General features: G+C 28.6%; 1 protein-coding gene and 1 long non-coding RNA gene across 4 annotated transcripts; both read right to left on the bottom strand.

The window, feature by feature from the left end:
* Nucleotides 1-482: 482 nt before the first annotated feature.
* On the bottom strand, nt 483-4,848 carry LOC110645466 (NAC domain-containing protein 17). Its single transcript, XM_058137810.1, has 5 exons — nt 4,295-4,848; nt 3,084-3,361; nt 2,704-3,006; nt 1,526-2,117; nt 483-1,237 (listed from the first exon to the last, which is right to left on the bottom strand). The coding sequence occupies exons 1-5, from the start codon at nt 4,494-4,496 to the stop codon at nt 855-857; spliced, it is 1,758 nt and encodes a 585-aa protein (XP_057993793.1). The 5' UTR covers nt 4,497-4,848; the 3' UTR covers nt 483-854.
* A 3,725-nt stretch (nt 4,849-8,573) lies between these two features.
* LOC110645471 (uncharacterized) lies at nt 8,574-18,202 on the bottom strand. Of its 3 annotated transcripts, XR_009144751.1 has the most exons (6): nt 17,956-18,202; nt 17,752-17,853; nt 11,537-11,748; nt 10,459-10,774; nt 9,403-10,381; nt 8,574-8,838 (listed from the first exon to the last, which is right to left on the bottom strand). It is a non-coding gene; the product is annotated as an uncharacterized LOC110645471 (long non-coding RNA). The 3 variants fall into 3 exon arrangements; XR_002493001.2 differs by lacking the exon at nt 8,574-8,838 and having other exon boundaries at nt 9,245-10,381; nt 10,459-10,720; XR_009144750.1 differs by lacking the exon at nt 8,574-8,838 and having other exon boundaries at nt 9,245-10,381.
* Nucleotides 18,203-19,875: the final 1,673 nt, after the last annotated feature.

Genomic DNA, 19,875 nt, shown 5'->3' on the forward strand with positions numbered 1-19,875 from the left:
AGTTTTGTTAATTATATATCTTTATTTTAAAATTGATAAATATATTGAAATTATTTTCAATTTGTGACATTAAATTTAATATTAAAATTTAATTAATAAAAAAATACATCTCTTATAAATTTTTTTTCAATTTTTTATTATTTTCAATTAATTTTTTACTTTTATTAATTTAATCTTTAAATTTTTATATTAATTTTAATTTTAGTAATTAATTTAATCGGATAATCTAATTAACAAAAAATAATTAAAAAATTTGCGTATACCATCAACGTCAAATTAAAAATCAAATAAAATTAGCTTAAGTATCTAGCACATTAATTTTATTTTAAAATCATAATCTTACTCGTTTTATTAATTTAAATTTTCATTTTATATAATCAAAAAATTCGCTACAGGTCATAATATATAAATTATTACAAAAGCATCTTTATTTTAACTTAGTGGAAGGTATCATATGAAGAAAATTCGCTAGTCAGTCACCATTCAAGAAAATTTTAATCATAATATAACCACAAGGACAACAAAATCCTAACACCCCACCCTTTTTATATATGTACACAACCCAGAGACACTAGAACCTGAACTGAATCAATAGCGAACGTGGACAATTGTACAAAGAACACACAAATAAGCAGCTACGCATCAAGATTGACATACAATATAAAGGAAATATGTAGCCTCCTGTTGCTATCTGGAGCACTTACCCCTCCCTAATGACAAAAACTTCGTCTTTGCATTTCAAAATTTACGTTTGAATATTGGAATCCTTGAAACTAAATAATGGATTAGCTTCTATTCTCAATTTCCCCAACACCAGTGCCCCAGACAAACAAAAACTTCCCATATATATAATTTCAGGAGAAGATAGCTCTCCCCAGCATTCTAGCTCCGGCCAAAACCCACATGATGGCACATAATGCTCCAAGAATAGATAAGATAAGAAAACCCCTACTAGTTCCACTAGCTTTCCTTGAATTTGCAGCACGATCACTACCAACAAGATTATCAGTATTGATATTATTGTTTTTGACGGTCAGTCTCATTCTGCTGAAGCTAGACATTCGCTCGAAAGCCTTACTAACCAAAGGATTCTCGGAAGCTGATGCAGGATTAGTAGGTATTGACTCCACAAATGTCCACAAAGCAGAGGAGAACCAACCAGTAGTACCATCATCCTCTCCACCACTTTGATTTTCATTAGCTCCGGTAGGATTATTGGAAGATTCATATGTGACACCTGAACATGACCAAAATGGCCAAAGATTTAGACTACATTAATTCTAATAGTCGATTTCAATATTATATAAAGGAAATACTTGTGCTAGAAGAGCTCTTGAATTTGGCTCAAAGTCCCACTTTCACATAGGCTTTATGCCTTGAGGACCATCCATCTGATCAAGAGCTCTGAATGGAAGGGCTACCATGACAGCAACTTCGTCCAAAACAGAGACAACTCAGTGAAAGAGTACACCAAGTGAAAAATGGGAACAAATTCATTGATGCTGAAATTGTATCTCATTCATACCTGGAGTTGGTTGAGAAAGAGTCCCATGAATTGTTTCTCTAGTATGGACATCGCTTCTCTGATCATCCACCCATAGCTGAGCTGCACCAAATGCTAGTGGCTGCAAGTAATCCACATTATTTACTGCTGAATGTGGCTGTAATTGGCAGTCCACCTGATTTGCCATTGAATGGGACTGCAAGTGGAAACCAACTTCGTTTACATTTGAAACTGTGTCCTGACCAACAGGCCCAATTTCACTCCAAAAGAGGGCAGCATCATGGTACAGATCAAGCTCGCTCAGTCCATCAAAATTATCAAGCCCCAAGTTCTCTGCAGTTTTCTCGGTGTTCAATGAAGTAGGTTCTGGACCAATGAGATCATCAATTTCCAGGAAATCATCTTCACAAAGTTGCTGTGCCCCTTCAGAGCTATGAGGACCAGATGCAACTTCGGGCACCTCAAGCAACTGAAATGTCGAGGTAGCTGACCCGTTGAAGTCCAAGCTTTCCTGCTGGACACTTGTAGGTGACAGAGAGATTGGCTCAGGAAAGATAACTTCTCTGAAGGATGGATCCACCAATGTACTTTGCGTCTCATCTTCACCAGCAACCTATGAGATTTTATATAAATCAATAAAACATACATTAAAAAAGCAAAAAAGAAAAATAATGTAAAATAAATGAGGAGACAGTAATAGTATAATGTTACTTTGTTCATGCACTATTGAAGCAGTATTATCTTACCAACAAGTATTTTCATTCAGGTACATAATCACTTTAGCCATTTTTGCCAAGCTTAGATGACAAATATATAAATACACTATTTAGACAAAAACAAATTAGTTGCAGCAGGACTTGTAGGGCAGTTACTTGCAATGATAACAGAAGATGCACATGTTATGTGGTCACAACCAAAAGGAAGAACAAAGGAAAGGGAGAAGGAGAAAAAGAAGAAATAGAGAATAGAAGATCGAGAAAGAAAGAGAGAGAGAGAATTTAGGAACAGAGAATTTGCCTTGATTAATCTTGAATGATTGAATTACAACTCAAATTCAATATTGATACTAGCATCTCACTCATGTAACCAACTGACACAGGCATAACATCACACTGACTAAATATACAACAAGTATGTTTTAAATTAGTTCAGGGATAAAATAAAGTAAATCCATACAAGAGAAACAATATGCAACTGACCTGTAGTAGTCCACTAGTATAATCATAATCACTGATTTGGGGCTGGTGGAGTGGATTTTCATCAGCAATTTGTTTCATCAAGTCCTCAAGATCATTTAATGGTTGCTCCACTTGAGCAACAGCCTTTATGGTATCAACTGGTGCAATGACAACAATAGGCTGCTTAACAGGAGTATCAGAGTTATTCACAACCGCATATTCATCATCAGCCCAGTCTTCTTCCTTAAATGGTGCTCCATACTGCTCACCATTCTTAGGACCAGGTCCACTTTTCTTGTAAACCTTGTAGAGTGCATAATAATCCTGCTATGTAATCCAGTTTTAGTTAGCACAAATATGCAGTCAATAAGCAAAAAACATCAAGAAATTCAGCTGTGTACCTGGACATTTTGGCATCTTTTGAGTTCCTCTTCATCCAAAGTATATTCATGCATCACCCAGTCAGTTCTCTCACCATTAGGAGCCCGGCCTCCATAAAAAACTAGGGTCTTCTTCACTCCAACATTCCTAGAGTTGCAAGAGATGTTTCGGTCCTTACCTGTAGCTTTCCAATACCCTTGTCTAGTTGCCCTATTTGACCTTGCTCCATTAGGATACTTCCTATCCCTTGGACTGAAGAAGAACCATTGCCTATCTCCTGTCTTCAATATGGATTGTCCTGAAAGTATTGTTCATCTGTTAGTGAAATATAATAACTAGAAACATTTGAAAATCGTAATTAATTTCATAATTCTTACATTACGAAAACAAAATCCAATAGATCATCAAAATCAATCATCACATTGAATACACAAAACCAACTACTAGAGGAAATTTCTACACATACCAGCAGGCAAAGCAAAACTGCTTTATCAACATCATTCATTCAACCCACATATTTAGTCAATGCTAGTAGTTAGCACAATGCATACCGAAGTCATCACAAACCAAAAATACATCAACATTGCAGCAGCATCACTTAAAAATTGAATACAGCACCCAAAAAAAACATTTTTTATGTCAAAGCCAGAACCCAAGGCCTCCTAAACCCTTCAATGATATTATCAAATAAAGCAAACCCACCAAAACCCCAAATGAACAGATAGCACAATTCAACACGTTATCGCATTAGAATCTTTAGAAAATGGCACACAGACAAATTCATGTGAACCCATCAACGATATAAAATAAATAAATAAATAAAGCAAACCCACCAAAAACCCGAATGAACGGATTGCACAATTCAACTAAGAGCCATGTTATTGCACTAGAATTTCTAGAAAATAGAGCAAAGACACATTTTTCACCCCCCAGAACTAACCACGAGGAGCTCAATATCCAATCAAATAGAAAAAAATGGAGAATCATATCTAACCATTAAAGTCAACGCACTTAATTCCCGATCATTCATAACCCAAATGGGGAAAAACCCATTTTTGGGTAAAACACAACCTAAGATCTTACCGTCTGATCTAATCAATACCAAACCCAACAAGGAAACGAAACAAACCACAATGAAAAGGCTATATAACTCGAACAGGAAAAAACCAAGTCGACGCACACCAAAAAAAAGGCAAAAATAAATATTTGCGAAACAGATTATAGTATATACCAGGTAATTCCTCGGGATCCCACTTGTAGACATCAACCTCACGGATGACATCGAGCCGTAGCCGTCTCCTACAGATTTTCCTCTTCAAGTAATAAAGAACAAGCTCCTCATCCGTTGGGTGGAATCTAAACCCTGGTGGCCACACCTTATCATCCCCTTCATCAGGACCCAAACAGGAAGCCGCCATCGCCGTCACCGTCATCGATTATAACTCACTAGTGTCCGAGTTAAACAAAACCAAATATTAAAGAACGGGAAAAGAAAACCAAGAAAAAAACAGAGACCCAATTCGTTTTTCGATCAAGAAATGATATAATTACATGATTCGATTTGATTTTGTGGGGTTTTGAGCGATACTGAAATGATAAGAGAGGAAAAAAAAAATAAAGAGGAAACAATTTTTTCTTTTGTTTCCTTTTTTACGGTGGATTGTTGATCAAGCAAGAAACACAGAAGACAAATAAAATAAAGCAGAGTCTGTGACGGGCTTTGGCCTATGGTGATAATAGTCAGACTCTTACAAGGCAGCTGATGGGCGGATAGCGAAGGTTCTCAGAAGTTTGTGGTTTTCTATTTATTTTTTTTAACGAAAAATAATATTTGATTGATAAAGCATAGGATTACAAAGCTCAAGCTCACTTATAGAAGCCTATCTATAAGTCACGACGCCTAGGCCCATAAATCACTGAGCCCAAATCTTAGGAAAATTGAACCCTAACATTGACCGGGTAAAAGACTCGAACCCACATTATTTGCAACCAAAAAGAAGAGGTGATGCCTAACGCCACGAGAAATTATATTGTATAGTTGATTTCATTTCAGTATTTAATATGAGATGATAAATTATTTATAAAAAAATAATTAAATATAAAATAATAGTTATATTTGAAAAAAAAAAAGCTTTTAACATATAATCAAAGTTGAATTTAGTGAGATCTAAAATAATTTAATTGTTATTTTATAATTGATTTGTAATTTTATATATGCTTATCTAATTGTTACTCTATAATTGATTTATGATTTCATATATATTTATTGGTTCGATTTTATATTATAAAAATTTTGATTATTTCGATTCGATTTAATTTTGAAGAAAAAAATCGATTAAATCGAACCGAACTAAATAGTAATTTTATATATTCAAATCGAATTGAATCGTACCGAATCGATTTTTGAATTGATTTATTTTTATGGAAAATTTATGAATTATATGTAATTATATATATATATAAATTATTTAATTTCATTGATTAATATTTATTAAGTTCAAATCAAAGTCAAAATTAGATCAATTAACTTAAAAATTAAGTCTAAATTTAAAAATCAAAACCAATCAGTTTGAACCGAACTGAACCGAAATAGAACGATTCAATTTGATTCAATTTTTCATCTATTTCGATTCAGTTTGGTTTCTACAATATATAATTTAATTTTTATAATTTAATTCAATTCGATTCGATTCAATTTGAACCAAATACTCACCCTATCTAAATCTCCCCACATCAGTCAACCAATAAGTATGGGCGAGATAGGCAATGAAACTGTCAACTTGGCGAGATTGAAAGCAAAGGGATTGCTGAAGAATTGGAAAAATCATGGTGGCAGATCTCATTCTTTTAAGATATGTTTGATATTACTGTTAAAATTATTATTAAGAAAATTATTATTTTAAATATATTAATTAGATAATATTAAAAAATAATTTAAATTAAATTTAATAAATTTTTAATTATAATAATATTATAATAATAAAATAATCTTTTTAAATTATTTTTTTAACAATATTTAAAATAATATTTTTATTCACAATTTGGATTCAAATTCACTGCCATACCGGCATCCGGTCATATAGCCGATATGGATTGGTGACCTTACCTACGTTACATCAGTATCCTCTCAACCATTGAGTTGCCGACAAGCATAAACAAGCTCCTAGAAATAGATTTATCGACCTTCAAACAAGCAGATTCGTGAAAGCTCCTCACCATGAACCACGAAATCTGCCAAAGCAACAACAGACACCACTCCAAAACTACGCACAACACAAAATCAAAGAGGAATGAAGAGGATACCACCTTCGATTTGGGGAAGGGAGGAGCCTTCCCTACCCAAAAAGCCAGGGGATGGCAATAGATTGGCTACTGAAACTAGGGACCAAGCAGGGAGAAGAAAGAAATCTTTCTCACTGAAAGACAGGCTCTCACGAGTTTTTTTATTTTATTTTATTGAGCTTAAATTTTATATTTTTATTGTTAAAAATATAATTATGCATAAAATATTTATTAAATAAATATCTTATTATTTTATTTTTAAATTTATATATTTTTATTATATATGAAATTATAAACTTTATGATGATATGTAAACATATAAATAAACCCTTTTAAGATTAATTTGTTAAACTTTAATATTACATTTATATTATTTTTATTGTTTAATTTTTAAATTTTTTTAAAATAAAAAATTAATGGAAACAAAAAAATTATTTTATCATTTTTTAATAATTTTTATTTTTCAAAATCCTAAAACTATAAAAATAAATATATTTTATTTATTTAAATTTCTTTGATAATTAAATGTGATAAAAAAATAATGGATATTGAGCACATTATTAATTTTTTTATTTAATTTTAGTTAATTATGTATCTTTCTTTTAAAATTAATAAATATGTTGAAATTATTTTAAATTTGTGATATTAAACTTAATATTAAATTTTGATTAATAAAAAAATACATCTTTTATAATTTTTTTTTTCACTTTTTTATTATTTTCAATCCCTTTTCTTATGTTTGACTGTTCATATGTAAAGAAATTAACAAGGGGGAAAATTATTGAGTTTTCTTCATGTAACAAAGCTCAAATCCCCCATAATTAAAGTTTAAATGAGTTTTTTTACTCAATTAAGCTCACCTATCAAACATTAATACAATAGATTTTTCTTTAATTTTAATAGGCAAAATCCTTTAAAAAAAAATTCAAATCTTCATGAGCTTTTTGGATTTTCATTAAATTTTTTAATTTTATTAATTTAATCCTTAGACTTTTAAATTAATTTCAATTTTTACAATTAATTTTATTAAATAATTTAATTGATAAAAATAAATTAAATATTTATTTATATTATCAATATTAGTCAATTTTTTAACTTTTTATCAATTATATGCAATGCAAGAAAGTCTAATAGCCCTCTTGCAAAATTTATGTCTGAGATAACCGGCTTAGAGGAAATTATTAGAAGCTCCTGAGACAAGTTTAATTAAATTGGCCGAGATATGCCGAGAGACTGAGACTAAGACTATGGCTGGGGGTTAGGGTAAAATGTTTAATTTAGTCTCTATATTTATTGAAAAAATTTAATTTAATTTATTTTTAATTTTTTATTTAATTTAATTTAAAAATTTCAATTTAATCCTAAAAATTAAAACGATAGCATAGATTTCTTGAAGTTTAATTTCTCAATATTAAGATTAAATTTTTTAATTTTTTTAATTTAAATTCAAAAATTAAAAAATTTAATTTCTTAATTTTTTTTATTTTTAAATTAAATTAAACTTAAATTAAATAAAAAAATTAAAAATAGGCTAAATTCAACTTTTCTAATATACTGAGTTATATAAAACTTTAAGCCAAATTTTTAATAGCATTTCGTGTGGGGATATCTAATGTTCGTACATTTTAAAAAATTTGTTATTGTTGTTTAAAAAATTATAATATCAGTAAAGAAATAAATATAAATGAAATTATAAAGACTCTTTTGTTTAAAAATTTTTAAATATTAATAAATAATTATTTCTTTTTTATTATTAAATATGCATGCAATGAAATGTAATGAAATGAGAGAGTAACAATGTCCATAATTATTTAAGCGATTCCTTAAATTAGAGACATTCTAATTATATTATATCAATACTTTAATTTTTTTATTTTTGAGATATTTTATTTTTAGTTATTAAATATAATACAATAATCTAATTAATCAGAAAAAAATTTATTTTATTAAAGTAAAATAAATGAGGAGACAGTAATAGTATAATGCTACTTTGTTAATGCACTATTGAAGCAATTTTATCTCTCCAACTTGTGAGTTTTATTCAGCAACAAAATCAGTTTAGCCATTTTAGCCAAGCTTAGATGACAAAAATATATATAATATTTAAAAAAATTTTGAACTTTTAACACTTATAATCTATTATTTTGTATATTTTTATTTAATTTTAATAATTTTAGAAGTTTAATAGATAAACAGGTTATTTTAATAATTAAAATAGAAAATAAAAATAAAATTTAATAACGAATTTCATTCTTAGAAAAATAATTAAAATAACTAAAAAGTTTATTTTAAAGAAGTAAGTTAGAGATTAAAAAAATTTAATAATAAAACAATATTCAATTGTAATACAGCTGACACATGACAGCAGTTGATCTTCTTCTCCGCTCCTTATTCTTCTCCTTGCTCTATCTATCCTCCTTGAATCTTTGCCATCTTTCTATGTAATTTTTGCTGATTTATGATTTGCTCATTTTCATGACCCAGATCGTGTACCTAGCGATTTGGGATGCAAACGTCCCGCAAATTAGATCGCAGAATTTAGGGGGTTGTAGTGAATCTAGTAACTAAGATCTTGCATGGCAGCTACTTGCCATGTCAACATAAGATGCATATGTTATCCGGTCGCAACCAAATGGAAAAATAGATGAAGAGGAGGAAGAAATAGAAGAAAGGGAAGAAGGAGAAAAAGAAGAAGCAGACAAGAGAAGATTGAGAGAGAGAGAGAGAGAGAGAGAGAGAGAGAGAATTTGTCACTGATTAATCGTGAATGATTGAATTACAACTCAAATTCTATATTTATATGAAAAAGAAGCAGACAATAGAAGATTGAGAGGGGGGAGAGAGAGAGAGAGAGAGAGAGAGAGAGAGAGAGAATTTGTCACTGATTAATCGTGAATGATTGAATTACAACTCAAATTCTATATTTATACTAGCATCTCACTCATGTAACTGACACAGGCATAACAACACACAGACTAAATATACAGTAGGTATGTTTTAAATTAGTTCAAGAATAAAATAAAGGAAATCAATAAAAGAAAAAAATATGCAACTGACCTGTTGTAGCCCATTAGTATAATCATAATCACTGATTTGGGGTTGGTGAAATGGATTTTCATCAACAATTTGTTTATTTAACTCCTCAAGATCAATTAATGGTTGCTCAACCTGAGCAACAACCTTTATGGTATCAATAGGTGGAATGATTGCATTAGGCTGCTTAAAAAGAGTGTTAAGAGTTATTCACAACTGCACATTCATCATCAGCCCAGTCTTCTTCCTCAAATGGCACTACCTAAAAACAAACTAAAAGTATATGGCATCACCCTTCTCTCTTCCATGTCTTCCTAATTCACAACTGCTTATTCATCATCAGCCCAGTCCTCTTCCTTAAATGGCAAGACCCTAAAAACAAACTAAAAGTACATGCCACCACCCTTCTCTCTTTCATGTCTCCTCTCCTCATCAACTCCTCTACCCCCTGACCATCACCGACTGAGACTCAGACCACTTTGCGATGCTGGTGAAGCAACTAATCAATCCAGCAAGTTCAGACATGAAATAAGATGGGATTAACGGTGGCTTTAAGCAGCTTCACGATGGGTTCTACGGGGAGGATTAACAAACGCCAATAGCAAGCTAAAAGCCATCTCCGGCCGTCGGAAATGCGATTCCATCTTTTGATTTTTTTGGACACGGCCTTGAAACGTGTCATGGGCGCTTCATACCATTTCCGTCTTGTAAACGTTTCCAAAACGGGGAAGTGCTAGTGATTGGAGTTTTTGTAATTCATAGTGGATTTTCATTAACAATTTATATATTGAACTCCTGAAGATCAATTAATGGTTGCTCCACCTGAGCAACAGCCTTTATGGTAACAACAGATGGAATGACTGCATTAGGCTGCTTATCAAGAGTGTTAGTTATTCACAACTGCATATTCATCATCAACCCAGTCTTCTTCCTTAAATCGTGCTCCATACAGCTCACCATTCTTTGGACCAGGTCCACTTTTCTTGTAAAGTGCACAATAATCCTGCCATGTAATCCAGTTTTAATTAGCATGAATATGTAGTTAATAAGCAAAACACATTGAGACATTCAGCTGTGTACCTGAACATTTTGGCATCTTTTGAGTTCCTCTTCATCCAAAGTGTACTCATGTATCACCCAGTCAGTTCTCTCACCATTAGGAGCTCAGCCTATATAGAAAACTAAGGTCTTCTTCACTCCAACATTCCTTGAATTGTAAGTGATATTTCGATTCTTTCCTGTAGCTTTCCAATACCCATGTCTGGTCGCCCTATTTGACCTTTGCCCTATTAGGATACTTCCTATCCCTTGGACAGAAGAAGAACTATTGTCTATCTCTTGTCTTCAATATGGATTGCCCAGAAAATACAATTCATTTTTTAGTGACATATGATTACTAGAAACAATTGAACATGAAAATTATTTCCATAATTCTTACATGAAAACAAAATCCGTTGTAACATCAAAACCAATCATCACATTGAATGCACAAAACCAATTAATAAAGCAAATCTCTGCACATACCCAAAACCAGCAGGCTAAGCGAAACTGTTTTATTAACATTATTCATTCAACCCAAATACTAAGTCAATGTTAGTAGTTAGTACAACACATACCCAGGTCATCACAAACCAAAAATACATTAACAATACAGCAACATCACTTAAATATTCAATACAACAACCAAACAAACATTTTTATGATAAAACTAGAATCCAGGGTGCCTGAACCCATCAATGATATGAACAAATAAAGTAAATCCACCAAAAACCCAAATGAATGGATAGCACAATTCAACTAAGAGCTATGTTATTGCACTAGAGTCTTTGTGAAATAAAGCAAAAACATGGCTTTTTTCCCTACAGAAATGACCACAAAGAGCTTAATATCCAATCAAATAAAAAAAATGATAATCATATCTAGCAATTGAAGTCAACACAATTAATTACTAATTATTCATGCTCCATGTGGGGGAAAAACAATTTTGGTTGAGAACATAAATCAATTACTATCTGGTCAAATCAATACCATACCAAACAAGAAAACGAAACAAACCAGAATGAAAAGGCTACATAACTCAAACAGGGAAAAAACCAAATCAACTTACACCATAAAAAGGGAAAAATCAATATTAGCCAAAAACATTAAAGTACTATACCAGGTAATTCCTCAGGATCCCTCTAGTAGACATCAACCGCACGGATGATATCTTTCAGTAGCCATTTCTCGCAGATTTTCCTCTTCAAGTATAAAAGAACCAGCTCCTCATCCCTTGGGTGGAATCTAAACCCTGGTGTGCACACTTCGTCATACTCTTTGTCAAGACCCAAACAGGAAGCCTCAGTCATTGTCATCGATGATCACTCACTACTGTCCAAGTTAAACAATCCCAAATCTTAAAATGCACGAAAAGGAAACAAATTTAATAGTAATTTTTTTTTTTTTTTTGCAAAAGGCCTTAGCCCTTAAATTTTATCTTCAAATAGTTTTTATTTACAAAATATTATGCAATTAGCAAAAAATAAATATATTTTTTAATAAAAAATGTCAAAATTTTAATTTATTAAACTTTATTTTGAAATGAAATGTACAATATTCAATTATATTATTCACTATATTTTATAAAAAAATTGATAAAAAATAATTAAATATTTATTTTATATATTTTTAATTATGCATTAAATATGAATATTAGTAATCAACTATTAATCAATTAAAATATATATTTAATTTATTCATATTATATGAATTTCTTTTATATATACTTTAGCTCATCGACTATAATTAGATAATCGTTAAATGTAAAAATCTCATTAAAGATTTTCAAGTTATTTCTTTAGTAAATAATTAAATAATTACTAAACTTTAATATATTATAATCAAATTTTGACTCTTATATATCAAATCTTATATAGACTAGGGGGAATTTTTCAATAGAAACATTGAATAAAATTCAGTAGGGATATTAAGAAAAAAAAAAAAAATATATATATATATATATATATATATATATATATATATATTATAAAAAGAATTCCAACAGAAACTATTAATATTAAAAAAAAAGTTTCAGTGGGGTCAATTGACCCCATTAGTGGAGCTATAACTCCACTCTTACCAACAGTCATGGAAATCCTTAAAGTATTTCAGGGTCTAATTAAATCTTTCAACTTTTTAAACAAGTTCTTCAAATTTTAATAATAGATCATGTAAGCCTTTTTACTGTTTTGAAGACAAATAAGCCCTTTAATTTTTAAAAATGGATAAAAAATATTAAACTATAATTTGTCTATGATATAAATCCAGCTAAGGCTATGTATAAAAATTTTCTAATGCATAAGGTCCTCATCAGCAATCATATGTATTTGATTTGCAAGATCCTGGTAAATATATGTTGAAATTTATAAATTGTTATTTGCCAAATGATTCAATAAGTTTATCTATGAGTTAATCATCTTTGTCATAGTTTCTATAGAAAAATTTCTTGAACCATGTGGTAAAGAACAGCCTATTAATCTACTCCAGGATACATCGAATATCCATCGTGAGGTTGCAAATCAAATCAGATATGAATGATTGCTGATGAGAACTTTCTGCACTAGAATATCTTCGTGTACGGCCTATAGTTCTGTCTTTTCTATCTATTTTTAAAATTAAAGAGCTTATTTTATCTATTTTTAAAATTTAAAACACTTATTTGATTTTTTTTTAAGTTAAAGGAATTAATTAGACCTCAAAATATTTTAAAGACTTATATAACTATTTGACATAATTTTAAGAGCCTAAACAAACCTTTTGTTTTTTTCTTTTTGTTATAGATCGTTGGTTAAGCAAAAGACACAGAAGACTAAATAGAAGATAAATTAGAGGAGTGTTTGTGTGGGCTTGGGCCTATGGTAATTGTGAGACTTTTGTAAGGCTGCTGATGGGATACCAAAGGTTCTCATAAGTTTGTAGTTACATATTTATTTTTAAAATTTCTAAAAATGTAATAGATGAGATATTTGTTGAAATTTTAAAATAAAATGAAATTATTTTTTTTAAAATATTAGGTTCCATTAACTTATAAGTGTAGTGTTGATAAGCACCAAAATGAATAATTGTTTCACAACTTAGTTTTTTTAGTTTATAAATTCAAAAAAATTCCTAAATAAATAGGTCAATTTATTTTATTAGTCTGATCAGTTTATAAATTAAAACAAATAACTTTTTAATTAAGCCTAATATATTCATGAAATAATAAATTGGATTCTTTTATTTTATTTTATTTATTTTATAGTGTTTATAATTTGTATATTTATCAATTACATTGCTAAAAATTTAATTATGTATTAACCATTTACTAAATAAATATTTCTTATCTTTATATTTTATTTTAGTGTTTTAAACTTTATTATATATGAAAATTATAGATTTTATCATGATACATAAACATATAAATAAACTTTTTAAGACTAGTTTTTTTTTTTTCATGCATTGCATATTGTCTAGATTTCTTATATGTACTCATAATTCAAATTTTTTTTATATGCAATTTTATAAAATTTTCACACAAATTAATAAACCTTAAAATTAATAGAAAGGTTCTTTTAAAGTAGGTATAATAATATAACAAAAGTAAGAAAACTAAATTAATGATCTAAATTAAAATTATGAAAACATTTAAAATATACTTTCATTATATTCTAGTTGTTTGTATTTAAGCAAATAAAATGTATTTAAATTTATTAATAATATCTTTTATTTTATCTAAACATGATTCAAAATATCCGTCTTATTATGTATAATACTTTCTACTCCTAAGTTTTTTTTTTATTATTATTATTTACATTTTTATAAAAAAATTTAAATTAATCCAAATAATAAAAAATTTAAAGTTTTTCAACTTTTTGCTATTACAGCCATTTCTTTAACTTTTGGGAATCTTACTTTGATTAAATAATTGCTGATTTTAGTCAACAATGAAAATTGAATAGATTGATGGTAAAATTTATGATATGTCAATTAGCTTAAAGAATGATCAATAGTTAAAAATACATTATATTAGCTGATTTAAATCAATTTTTACTATAAGTTAAAAAAAAAATTCAAATCAAGCAAAAATTGCCCCCAAAAAAATGAACTGACAAAAAAACCCTTAACATAATTAGCAATCACTGTTACTTAATTATTTATTCAAATAAATGATTCAATTTTACTCTTTACACTAATTTATTAAAATTAATGTATAAATTTTCAACTATATTCAACTAAAACAACTTTAGTCATAATAAGTAACAATTTTATAGCCGATTTTCTTTATAATATCTTTAAAAATGTGCTAGACTTACTATATATTCTGTCTCATTTATATATTTATATTTCTCTCCTTATTCCTCAGTAATATAAGCTATAAAATTCTAAATATAATGAAATGCACATTACGAAATGAAATACTTACTAAGACTCAAATATACATCTATCTTTCTGTAATTACATTGCCTTTTACTACTGTCTCTTTTATATTTGCCACCTTATTCAATAGTAATATGAGCTATAAATTCCAAATATAATGAAATGTTCATTATGAAATGAAATACTTATTATGACTCAAATCTATATCTATGTATCTATCTGTAATGAATATATATTCCAGTTGAATCTGGCTTGTAATATGAGCTAAATGCACATTATCAAATGAAATACTTATTAGAATTCTATAGCTCATATTACACGCCAGATTCAACAGTAATATATATATATATATATATATATATATATATATATATATTACAGATAGATATACAGATATACAGATATACAGATATAGACTTCAGTCATAATAAACATTTTATTTCATAATGAGCATTCATTATATTTAGAATTTATAGCTCTTATTCCTGCTGAATAACGTGAGAAATATAAAAGAGACAATAATAAAAGGCAATATAATTACAGAAAGATAAATGTATATTTGAGTTATAGTAAGCATTTCATTTAATAATATGCATTTCATTATATTTAGAATTTTATAGCTCATATTGCTATCGATTAAGGTGAGAAATATGTTAATTGCAGGTAAGTAGATAAATATTAGAGTCAAAATAAGTATTTCATTTTATAATGTGCATTTTATTATATTTAGAATTCTATAGCTCAAATTCAATCAAGACACAACCTATCATAGCCTGCACAAATATTTCATACTAACTTCTTCTCCATACCAATATCAATCAAAACATCCAATTTGGGTTCTAAGTTAGTCCTGAGTCATTGTAATTTAATAGAAAAGAAAGCACAAGTTACCTTATAGTTTTATAGGTAGATCAATTCAATTGTAAAAAAACTAATCAATCAAGATGTAGCATCACATAAGTAATTATTAAGCCTATCATTGTAAAATAGACCATCAATTATTGCCTAAAGAGTCTAATTAGCTAATAGGTATCCCCTTAACCAACTTGAGTCCTAAAGAGTCTATTTAGCTAATAGGGATCCCCTTAACCAACTTAAGTCCCACCATTAACAATAATCAACAAACAGTTAAAAATTCTTATTAATTTAATTTATTAAGAGAAAAGAGAATTATTAGTAATAAAAATGAAACTCAATAATTAAAATGATAAATTAAATTAATAGGGATCTCAATTTAATTTATCCCAAATTATTGGTCCATCAATTAAAATACATATTAATTTTGTTTTATTGAAAAAAAAGAGGAAATCATTTGTAATAAAATAAAATAATTTGATTGATTGATTAAATTGATAAATTAAATTAATAAGAATCTTAATTTAACCTATCTCGAGGTAGTGGCCTAATTCAATGTAGACTATCCATTATTGTCTAGAGAGTCTAATTGATTAATGAGTGGCCCCTTTAACCAACTCGAGTCTCATCATTAACAATAATCAATGAACAATTAAAATCTATATTAATTTGGTTTAAAAAGGGAAAGAAAAATGAGTCTATTAGTAATCAAAACCCAATAATTAAATTGATAAATTAAATCAAAATTGACAAAATTAAATTACTAGGGCTTTCAATTGAATCTATCCCAAATTAGTGGCCTAATTTAAGATAGACCATCAATTAAAATCCATGTTAATTTAATTAATTGAAAGAAAAGGAAATTAACAAAATAAAACTTAACAATTAAATTGACAAATTAAATCTAAATTAGTAAATTAATAGAGATCTCAATTCAATCTATCCCAAATTAGTGGCCTAATTTAAGATAGATTATAAATTAAAACCAATATTAATTTATTTTATATAAAAATTATTTTAATTCTAGGTAGCCTAAGGGAACCCTCTTTTACAATATTGATTAAATAAGGAGCATTCTACCCAAAAGCCAAGAATAAACTGCTTGACATTATTGAATCCAGTGAAAGATTGGGGAATAAGGTAACCTCACCACTTATAAAAATGGAATGCAATATAACTCAGCCATCAAGGCAATACCAAAACCGTGCAACAAAACACATTTTAACAAAATGATTTGCAAAGAATAACACAAAAGTAGATTCAAGTATTGACCATGACAAACCTTGTAGGAAATTGGTAGAAGAAAGTGAGGGGTTGTAGGGTATTAACGAATCTGAATTACCTACACATTATCACCATTACTCAAATAGATTCTCTCAACAATAGCAATATACACATTTTCCGAAGCAATTTTCTCAAGGATCAATAATATATTATTACTTGCAGCATCCATTTTATCAGTATTAGATACTAAGGCAAATAAAAGATTAACAAGGAAACATGAGTATCAAGAGAAGAAAAGGACAATCATGCTACTGCGTAATCTCCAAATAGTGAGCGGATATGATGATATATCCAAATTTCTACAAACACACATACATTCTCATATTCTTATTTTATATCTACAGACCTAAAACTTTTCTCTACCCAAAACTCACACCAAGATAACTGATTCCCCATATGATAGCCAAAAGACCAGATCTTGAATGTTATAATCACATAATTACACTCAACAAAAACTTATGCACAAACAGAAACCAAACAGAACTGGAAATATGGATCCTGATACAGCTTATACTTTCACAACATATTGTAAATCCCATTCTTGTACTAAGATTTGCTGTATGGATTTTTAAATAGCTTAGGACTGATTCCATGAATCGAACCCACTACAAGTCTCTCCATAATGGAGATTGAACACAGCCTTCATGAATCTTATCTTTAACTTACGCAGGTATATCAAAACAAGACTGACTAATATAAATTAAGCATCAAGTATACTTTAAAACTGAAGACCATCCATTTCACAGAACAAAACAGCAAACGCAAAAGGAAAATTAATTTATGAAGGGATCTAAAAACAAGATTAAAAAAAAAAAAAAAAGGCAAACTGATTTTACATACCTAGAAAGCATGCGCATTGTTGAAGAAGGAAAACATCATTTATAAAATATCAATCCACATCCAAATAACCAAACATCAAGAATCAATAGAGATTTAAACAAACTGCAATTTTAAAACAGCAAATCATCAAGCCAAATTTAAAAATTTAGATCACCAGCAGCAATTAATCAAGAGAATAAAATGATTAGGTAAATCATATCTCACCCACAGCAGTCGAAAGTCATACGTGCATGAACTGCCGTCAAAATCAAGAGAGACGGGCTTGATCGAATCGGGTCCTTCCTGAAAACCGACGAGAAGAAAGCTGGCCGCTTTGAGAAACTGTGGAGACATATAAACAAAGGGATTGAAGGAATGGGTACATTGAAGCCAAGTATTGGGAGCAAGGCTAGGAGTGTTGCTACGTAAAAACGAGTTTTGAGGTTCTAAATAAAACGCAAAAAAGAATATTGACTGGATTGTAGAAAGGAAGGAAAGGGGGTAGTTGGTAATCTGGGCTCAAGAGGAAACAAACAGAGAACAACATGGCCATTTTTTTTTTTTTTTAATGAAAGGCCCCTTTCTCTTTTCTATTGAAGAATTGCGATCTAAAAAGAAATGCCCCCTAAACAGTAAATGTTAGGTATTTATAGGATTGTAAAACCCTAAAATAATATAAAGGGTTAGGATTTAAAATGTTAAATGAAGGGTTGAGATTAAAAGAATTAATTTTGTTTTTATTTATTTATTATTTTTTAATTCAATGATCCAAAATTAGAAAAGAAATGATTAAGTTTTTATATTAAATTAAAAATTATTTTATTTTATTTAGTTTGATCTAAGGGTTAGAATTTCTCCTTATAGAATGGATTAAAGGTTGAGATTACATCGTATAAAATTATCTTTATTTATTTGACAAACTCTTAATTTAATGATCCTAAATTAATTCATAAAATATTTAAGATTTAAGATTTATTCTTATAATTCATAAAATATTTAAGATTTATTCTTATAATTCATAAAATATTTAAGATTTAAGATTTCTCCTTATCAAGGGTTAGAATTTCTCCTTATAATATTTAAGATTAACTATGACAAATTTGTGTTATTACCTTTTGATCATAAGGTTTAAATTTTTCCTCATAAAAATTGAGGATGAGAATTAAGAGGTACAAATTACTTTAACCAACTTATTGGAAATTAACCCTTAAATAAATTAATGGTGAAAATTAAAACTTTTTTTTAATTAATTTTTATCCTATTAAAAATTAAAGTTAAGTAAAGTATAGGAAATTAAAGTTAAAATTAAAAATAAAATTAAAAATGAAATTAAAATTAAAGTAAAGACCGAAAACAATAATTCCATTAATAAATTTGTATTTTTTTTTATTTTTTTAAAATTTTATTTTTTATTATTATCTTTAAATTTTTAAAGGTTTTGAAATTTATATATATATATATAAAAACATTTCATTTCATAATGTGCCCTAACTTTTTCCTTCTACTACTATTACTTTCTTCATTAGTTGCTTTTCCTACCCTTCAATAACAATCAGTCATCAAACACTCACTTCAATGACAATCCTTCATGTAACGAAGCATACAAAGATAAATTCATGAGCAACGTGAAATTTTTTACTTAGTTCCATTGGTCTAATCTGAATAACTTTTAGTTCATTTAAATTGCACTCAGCTTAGAATAACTCGGTTCTAAATTAATTATAAAATTGAGAGTAAATTCAATAATAAATAAGTCTTAATCCAAAAAAATTAATCTAGAAAAAGGAGCCTCTAGGTCATTAGTAACTGAATGATCAAACATATGAAGTAATTCATAATTCTTGTCACTAGTAATTGGCACCCAACTTAGAAAGGGAAAATACTTACGATAGCGTTGAACCCACCACTCAACACCTAAAAGAGAAAACAACTGAACTTAACATCAAAATAAAAATAGATGTTATGGAAAGTCAATCATTATTGTTATGGAAAGTCAATCATTATATTATTTCTGTGTATATTCTGTATTATGTATTCCTATTTAGGATTTCTTATTTAGGATTTCTTCCTAATTAGTATAACACAATTATATGAATCAATTGTATATAAATACCCATGTACAGATTAATTGAAATCAATGAGAAT

Source organism: Hevea brasiliensis, chromosome 16 (assembly GCF_030052815.1).
Source record: "Hevea brasiliensis isolate MT/VB/25A 57/8 chromosome 16, ASM3005281v1, whole genome shotgun sequence".
In the NCBI taxonomy this organism is placed as follows: Eukaryota; Viridiplantae; Streptophyta; class Magnoliopsida; order Malpighiales; family Euphorbiaceae; genus Hevea; species Hevea brasiliensis.